The following is an 8,887-nucleotide window of genomic DNA, read 5'->3' as shown; positions in this document are numbered from 1 at the left end:
CCACCCCCACCCCCACCCCCAGGCCAGCTAATGTCCCGATCCCCCTAGTCTCCTTTATTTCCTATCCCGTTAGATCATCTAAAAGTATATGTATGCGTATGTTCCGCCTTATGTGATGTTCTACTTGATAATTCATGTGGGAATATTCTAACAGATTTGTGTATGTCACGTAGGGCAAGTGTGTCTACCGTTAGATTTTATACAAGTTTAAGTATATCTATTTGTGCACACCCAAAATTGAATGGATAAAAGATGTCAACTGAGGTCAAGTTAAATGACATATTTATGTATTATGCTATTTTTTACAAGACAAATTAAGTAATAGTAGCTTAAAAAAAATTAAAATTAACAAATAAAAGAATTTTATTTTATCTACTGTTGTTAATTTACATAGTTATAATTTTGTTCAAAGATTGTTGCAACAACTTAGAGATTGATACAGCAACCAGTTTAGCTCCATCATTTTTTTTTGGTTTTCACACATTGATGTCCGATATTTAAATCGTGTGTCCCACTTCAGAGATAAAACACTTCCTATCAAAGATAATTTACTTGAACTCGAGACATTTGATTAATGAAAAAAAGTAATATCATTTTTACTACAACTTTTATTGATAGAGCCGCCTCTTCTACTAGTCCCTTTTTTGTTTTTATCAATAATTGATGACAGACCTGTTCCTAGATATTTCATTTTGAAACAAGAGCACCACTAAAATAAAAAATAAGAAAAAAGTATATTAAGTGGAAATTATTAATAATTCAACATCCAACCAAATATATTATTTAGTCTTCTTATGACATAATCTTTAGTATATAATATTATACCAATTTTTAAAAAAATGTATCAAAAAATAACTAATTTTAGGTAGAAATTAGAAACTACAAATTCAAGTACCTCAATTTTTAACATGTAATTAAATTAGCTGTTGGTGTTAAAAGGCAAACATGGGTTTGTTGTTTAGTCGTTTTCAAAATAGTACAGGTCCATGTGAGGGAGAGTTCATAGTAGTACCTCAAAGCTGTGGAAATATCTTTTGGATTTCACACCTGATATATCCTACAAAAGACATGTTACTTGAACTCAAAATATTTGGTCAAAGAAAGAAGACTAATTACCATTCACACGGTTCCAACTGTGTTTGTTATTTAGTCGCTTTCAAAAATAGCACTTGTCCATGTGACGAGAGTTAATAGTAGTACCTCAAAGTTGTGCAAATATATTTTGGGTTTCACGCATGTTATTTGATATTTAAATTCACACGTTTCACTTTAAGGATAAAATATTTTCTATCAAAAACATGTTACAAGTCAAATTAAATACTATATTTATGTATTATACCTTTATTTTTTCATCGAAAAAAATATTTAGGGTGGGTGAGAGTTATTATGGAATAGTACTATTATGTGTAAATTGTTTAGTCCATGTGAGGTAGAATTAATAGTAGTACCTAACTCAAAGCCGTGCAATTATCAACTTTCAACTTCCTCTCTTCTATTCATTTACTCTCAACCTATTAATTAATCAATCTATTTTTGTGGAAAAGGTAGAAAATATATTGTATATCCAAAGAAGGGCGGAGTTAGAAGTCTGCATACGGGTTTGGCCAAGCTCAATAAATTTTATTCAAATAGTATATTTGTGAATAAGAATTCTCATGAAACCAAATATGAATTTATATAGGTAAAATAAAGGAAATGAAAATAAAGACTTGAGAATGAAATGTTTCTTACCTATTTTTGTGGGAAAATCTAGTGAAAAATTAATAAATTCAGATATGGAATTCTTATCTATTTTTGTAGAAAAAGTCAAAGATTGCTTAATATTTTTTATAAGACATCTATTCTAAGAATTCAAGGAAGTTACGGTTAATATTGCACTAAGCACCATATGATTTTTAAAAATACGAGTACACCATTAAAAAGAATAAGGAAATAGTTTTCTAGTTAAATAACTCAACATCCAATTAAATGTATCATTTAGTGTTTTAATTAAATAACTCAACATCCAATCAAATGTATCATTTAGTCTTCTTATAGTATAAGTGTTAGTATATTATAATATTATAGTACTAATCTTTTAAAAAAATATTTCCAAAAAATAACTTATTTTATGTAGAAACTATAAATTCAAGTGCCTCAATTTTTAACATGTAAATTAGTTGTTGGTGTTAAAAGGCAAACATGTGTTTGTTGCTTAGTCGCTTTCAAAGTAGTACATGTCCATGTGACGAGAGTTAATAGTAGTACCTCAAAGATGTGCAAATATATTTTGGGTTTCAAGCTTGTTATTCGATATTTGAATTCATACGTTTTATTTTGGGGGTAAAATACTTCTTACCAAAGGCATGTTACACGAACTCTCGAAATAGTTGGTTAAAGAAGAAACAGTAATTACCATACTACCACAACTTTTAGTGAGTAAACTATTTCCTACCAAAGATATTAGTTATTATAAATAATTTGAATATAAAATGTTATTAGACATTAATAATAATGCGTTGATTTTATTTATAAAAATAAATAAATAAATGCGAAAATAAGGGGGAAGGGAAATAAAAAAAAATGAACCAAAAACCAAATGACCGGTGACCACATAAAAATATAAATATATTTTCAAACAAAAAAAATTAGTGACGAAAATAGATTGTTTTACATGTATCATGAAAAAAGAATGACTTCATATAATTAAAAAAACTCTAGCAAAAATAGCTAAGTTACTAATATAAGTCAAAATAAAAAATAAAAAAAATCTAGCAAAAGTAATTCCTAATTAATAATTATGCTTCAAAAAAAAATTCTTCTACTATCTTTCTTTGCAAGTAGATCCACCACCATATTTTGCTCCATATGTCAAACTCTTCATCATATACGCTACCAATTGAATAATTACGAATAAACTAAATATCCTACCAATTATAAATTTGTCGTCAGTATGTGATTGTGCTCTATATTATAATCAAACTATATTATATAATTATAAAGTTAGTGTCAATTACAAACTGACTGTTTGAGAGCACAATCACATACTGACGACAAATTATTCATTATTACAAAAATATTATTTATCATATTTACTTTGAGAATGATAATACATACATAAATAAAATATTAAAAATAACTATAAACTTTTCTACATTGACACAGAAAAACTTTTGCACCTTAAAATAACTTGTAACTAAATCTAGTAGCATTGATTTATACTTGCTAGTAAAATACACTGATAATATATTTTTAAAACATATATTATAGAATTTTGTGGTTGTATATATTAGGTATTCATCTTTAGAGATTTGTCTTACATAGTTGCCAACTTAATTATTAAAATTATCTTACTTTAAAAGAACTATACGTTGTTAGCTAAAAAATTATAATTTTAAAACTAACTGTTGTTAATTTACATAGTTATAATTTTGTTCAAAGATTGTTGCAACAACTCAGAGATTGATACAACAACCAGTTTAGCTCCATCATTTTATTTTATTTTTCACACATGATGTCCAATATTTAAATCGTATGTCCCACTTTGAGGATAAAACACTTCTTATCAAAAGGTAAATTACTTGAACTCGAGACATTTGATTAAAAAACAAAGTAATTGTCATTGGACCACAACTTTTAGTGATAAGGCCTCCTCTTCTACTAGTACATTTTTTATTTTTTATTTTTTCAAATGTTTTTAAAAAAATTGTGGAGGTGGATGATTGGAATAATGGAGTAGTATTAGGTGGATGGAATCAAGTCAACAATTAATTGTTATTTGTGGAGGTGGATGATTGTAATAATGGAGTAGTATTAGGTGGATGGTATCAACTCAACAATTAATTGTTATTTGTGGAGGTGGATGATTGTAATAATGGAGTAGTATTAGGTGGATGGAATCAAGTCAACAACTAATTGTTATTTGCGGAGGTGGATGATTATAATAACAATCAATATTGATGACAGACATGTTCCAGACGTTTCATTTTAAAATATGAGTACAGTACACCACTAAAATAAAAAATAAACAAAAAGTATACTGAGTGGAAATTAATCCCTAGTCTTCTAGTTAAATAATTCAACATCCAACTAAATACATCATTTAGTCTTCTAATTTTTTTTAAAAATATATCCAATAAATAATTAATTTTATGAAGAGATCAAAAATTCAAGTGTCTAAATTTTTAACATGTAAATTCACCATGGTTGTTAAAAGGCAAACATGTATTTGTTATTTAGTCTTTCAAAATAGTACATGTCAAAATAGTAGTACCTCAAAGTTGTTCTGCAATTATTTTTTAGGTTTCACACCTGATATTTGATATTTGAATTTCACACGTTTCACTTTGGAGGTAAAATATTTCTTATCAAAGACATGTTATTTAAACTCGAAATATTAGTTGTTGTGCATTTATTTTTTAGATTTCACACATGATATTCAATATTTGAATTCACACGTTCCACTTTGGAGGTAAAATATTTTTTATCACAAATTGGTGGCAATATAAATTAGGTGTTCTTCTTTAGAGACGTGAGTTGTTAGCTAATAATCATCATCTCTTTGAAATCTATTCAAATATTGTAATCAAACTGTATTATATAATTATAAAGTCAGTGTCAATCACAAACTGATTGTTTGAGAGCACAATCACATACTGACGACAGATTAATCATTATTATAAAAATATTATTTATCATATTTGCTTGGAAATGGTAATACATACATAAAATATTAAAAAAGACACGTACCAAAATACATAAAAATGGAAAGAAACTTGAGAATGGTATACTTCTAAACTTCATATACTTCTTTTTTGTTGCATGTTAGTTAATTCACAAACCAATATAATAAAGAAGAGAATATAAATCTTGAATGAGAATCTTCATGAAACTAAATATGAATTTATATAGGTAAAATAGAGGAAATGAAAATAAAGACTTGTGAATGAAATGTTTCCCAGTGTGCTTCTTTTTCAATTTGTTACATGTTAGTTAATTTACAAACTAATATAATGAATAAGGAATTTTTTTACCAAAATAAGCTATTATTTAAACCAATTCACCAAAATAGTACGTTTTTTAAATTTTTTACCGAACTAGTATAAACGTGTTTCGCAGTAACATTTTATGCTTTATTTTATTCAAAAAAAATCAATCACAAAAAGACAAAAAATTGACGGAATAAACAGACATAAAACATTACTGTGAATAACGTTTTACAATTTGTTATTGTGAAGCACGTTTTACAGCTCAAATGTTACTCACAACAACGTTTTTATATTTGTTATCTCCCTTGTCTTCCTCAATCTTCCCAGTCACTCCTCGCTCCACCTTTTTCAAATAATTGTTCCTCCATATCCATCTAAAACCTTAAAACCCATTAATCCTAAACTTCAATTTCTAAGAGTTTCATTTTTTCATTCGTGACATCAATCAATTTCAATTCATTCAATAATAACTGACACCATTTCAACGGATCCGATTTTTGAGAAAAAAGAGAACCCAACTAAGGAAGAGATGGAGGAGAATGAGAACTCCTTCGCTGAGTTTCGGAAAGCTCAGTGGTTCAGTTCTTTAATTAGCCGTAAAATGTGCTTTAGGATAACGAACTATAAAACGTTATTGACAGCAACGTTTTATGTCCGTTTACTCCGTTAACTATTTGTCTTTTTCCCATTAATATTTTTGAATAAAATAAAACATAAAATGTTACTGTGAAACACGTTTATACTAATTTTGTAAATAATTTTAAGAACGTACTATTTTGGTGAATTGATTTAAATAATAGCTTATGTTGGTCGAAAATTCATGAATAAGAGAAAGAATATTTTTGAATGTGAATCTTCATGAAATTAAAATATGTTATGAATATTATTAAAAGTAAAAATTAAAGAGGTGTAAGTGATGAGTAATTATTCTTTGTGCATAAATAAATTAAATAGTAATGAGAAAAATACTTAAAATATTTTTTTTAAAAATACATATCATTTTATGATTAGAAGAATGTCAAAAAAATATATTAATGATAGAAATTAAAGACCCAATATATATAAGTTTTTGGGGTGGGTGAGAGTTATAATGAAATAGTACAATTATTAGTCAAAAAGACCAATATGAGAGTTAATATTGTACCTACCTATTTTCAACTTTCAACCTTTTCTCATTCTACCTTTGCTTCCTTGTAGTAACTAAGAAATTTAGTGAAAAATTAATTAATTAATCAGATTTGGAATTCTTATCTATTTTGTAGAAAAAGTCAAAAATTGCTTTATAATTTTTGTAAGACATCCATTCTAAGAATTTAAGGAAGTTAAGGTTAATATTGCACTAAGCACCATAATGATTTTTAAAACACGACAACATTAAAAAGAATGAGGAAATAGAATACCATGTGAGAATTATCCCTAGCCTTTTAGTTAATAACTCAACATCCAACAAAAAATGCATCATTTAGCGTTAGTAATATTATACTAATTTTTTATAAAAATGTTTCCAAAAAAATTACTTATTTTATGTAGAAACTACAAATTCAAGTGCCTCAATTTTTAACATGTAAATTAGCCGTTGGTGTGAAAGGCAAACATGTGTTTGTTGTTTAGTCGCTTTCAAAATAGTACATGTCCATTTGACGAGAGTTAATATATAGTAGTACCTCAAAGATATGCAAATATTCACTCTCAGCCTGAAAGTGGTGCTGTTTATCGGTTTTTGAATTTCCTCTCATCTTCTATTCATTCCTATTTGCATTCTACCTTTGCTTCCTGTACCAAAAATATGGGATTGTTATCTATGTTGTGGGGAAAGTCAGTGATTGCTTGATGAAGCCAGTGGGGCGAGGGATTGGGTATTTATATTACTACAACACTAACATCACATCTATGGGAAAAGAATCTGAGAAGCTGAAGAACATCAAAAGTGACGTGCAGCAAAAAGAGGAAATTGCCCGGGCAAATTTACGACTCATTTCACTCAATGGCGAGGTTTGGTTAACTAGTGTTGATACCACTATTGCACAAGTGGAAGGTGTAATGGGACGTACAGCTGAGGTTGGAAAAGGTTGCTTTTATGGTTGGTGTCCAAACTTGAAGTCACGTTACTCCCTAGGCAGGAGAGCTAAGAAAACTATAGAGGAGTTGACTAAACTTCAAACTGAAGGCGGTGAAATCACCTTTGATCGTCCAGTTCAAAGTGATCAGGCTATATATAGTAACATTCGTGAGGAGTTGGCCTCCAGAAAATCGCAAGAGGATGAGGTCATGGAAGCTTTGAGAGATGAAGGGGCCACTATGATTGGGATATGTGGTCTGGGTGGTGTTGGTAAAACAACACTCGCTCAGAATATCAGACTAAAGGAGAAACAACAAGGGTTCTTCAAAGATGTTGTCATGGTAACTGTCAGTCAACAACCAGACTTGATAAAACTTCAGGGTCAGATCGCAGAAGGACTCGGGCTGAAATTAGAAGGGGATAATTTTAGAATTCGTGGAGATCGGCTGCGTACAAGGCTAATGGATCAGAACAGCCGCAACCTTATAATCTTGGATGATGTTTGGGAGGCTCTTCGTGATCTAAAGGAACTTGGAATTCCCAGCGGTAGCAGCCACAACCATCAGTGCAAAGTGATATTGACGACACGTTTCAGAAATGTTTGTGAAGAAATGAAAGCTAAGAAGATCATGGAAGTTGGAACGTTATCCGAAGAGGAAGCATGGTTCCTTTTCAGTCAGAAAGTCGGTGATTTTGGCAACGATCCTTCTCTGATTGACATAGCAAAAGAGGTTGCCAAAGAATGCAAGGGGCTGCCGCTTGCAATTATTATACTTGCAGGTGCACTTAAGAGTAAAACCAAGCCTTCGTGGGAGGATGCCCTTAGACAATTACGTCGTGCAGAAGCAAAAAATATCCCTGGAGTGCACGATAAGGTGTATAAATCTCTGAGGGTAAGCTATGATTACTTGGGAAGTGATGAAGTCAAATATCTGTTTTTGCTTTGTTCTTTGTTCCAGGAAGATAGTGATATTTGGATTGAAGAATTGCTTATATATGGAATGGGACTTCGCATCTTTTCGGGAATCGAAAGTTTAGAAGATGCAAGAAATAGGTTGTGTCTTTTGTTAGAAATATTGAAAGATGGTTTCTTGCTATCCCAAGGTTCAGACGAAGATCATATGAAAATGCATGATGTGGTCCGTGATGTGGCTATAAGTATTGCGTCTGAAGGAGAGCATAACTTTATGGTAAGTCACGATGTTAACTCGAAAGAATTCCCAAGAAGAACTTGTTATGAGCATTTCAGTCACATGTCAATAGTTGCAAATAAATTTGATGAGCATCCTAGACCAATAATTTGCACAAAACTGAAGCTTTTAATGTTGCAACTCCGTTTTCCATTCAAACTACAGGACAATTTTTTTGATGAAATGAGTAACCTCAATGTCTTGAGCCTGAGGGGACAGAGATTTGAGGAGTCTATTCTGTCTTTTCCAGCATCCATTAGGAGGTTGTCAAGTCTGAGGACGCTGTGTCTGAGTCATTTAAGGTTGGATGACATATCCTTTATTGGGGAACTTGTCGAATTAAAAATTCTGAGCATAAGAGATTGTGAGTTAGATGAGCTGCCAGAGGAGATAGGAAAATTGACCAAGCTAATTAGGTTAGAGTTTTGGAATCATGCACTTAAAAGGATTTCAAGAGGGGTGTTATCAAAACTAGCTCAATTGGAGGAACTACATATGGTGGAAGTAGAAGATTTGAGTGATGTGATCTACAGTAACCTTGACCTTCCCTCCAAGTTGACACGGTACACTCTTCAAATGGATGGAATTTACATTGATGATTACGACAAGAGTATTCGTTTAGATGTCAAGGAGACTGCCCCATTGGGTGATTGGATCTGCCACCTGTTGAA

At 30.6% G+C, this 8,887-nt stretch overlaps 1 protein-coding gene across 1 annotated transcript in view; it reads left to right on the top strand.

The window, feature by feature from the left end:
- Positions 1-6,668: 6,668 nt before the first annotated feature.
- Positions 6,669-8,887, top strand: part of LOC102605409 (probable disease resistance protein At4g27220) — a gene marked incomplete at its 5' end in the record, with an annotated part of 6,468 nt that continues 4,249 nt past the window's right edge. Inside the window, one exon of the mRNA XM_015305486.1 lies at positions 6,669-8,885. Coding sequence (XP_015160972.1) covers positions 6,669-8,885 — 2,217 coding nt within the window. The remainder of the gene's footprint in view (positions 8,886-8,887) is intronic.

Source organism: Solanum tuberosum, unplaced genomic scaffold (assembly GCF_000226075.1).
Source record: "Solanum tuberosum cultivar DM 1-3 516 R44 unplaced genomic scaffold, SolTub_3.0 scf00798, whole genome shotgun sequence".
Classification (NCBI taxonomy): domain Eukaryota; kingdom Viridiplantae; phylum Streptophyta; class Magnoliopsida; order Solanales; family Solanaceae; genus Solanum; species Solanum tuberosum.
The sequence above is the reverse complement of the archived record's forward strand: the minus strand, read 5'-3'. Positions and strand labels throughout refer to the sequence as shown.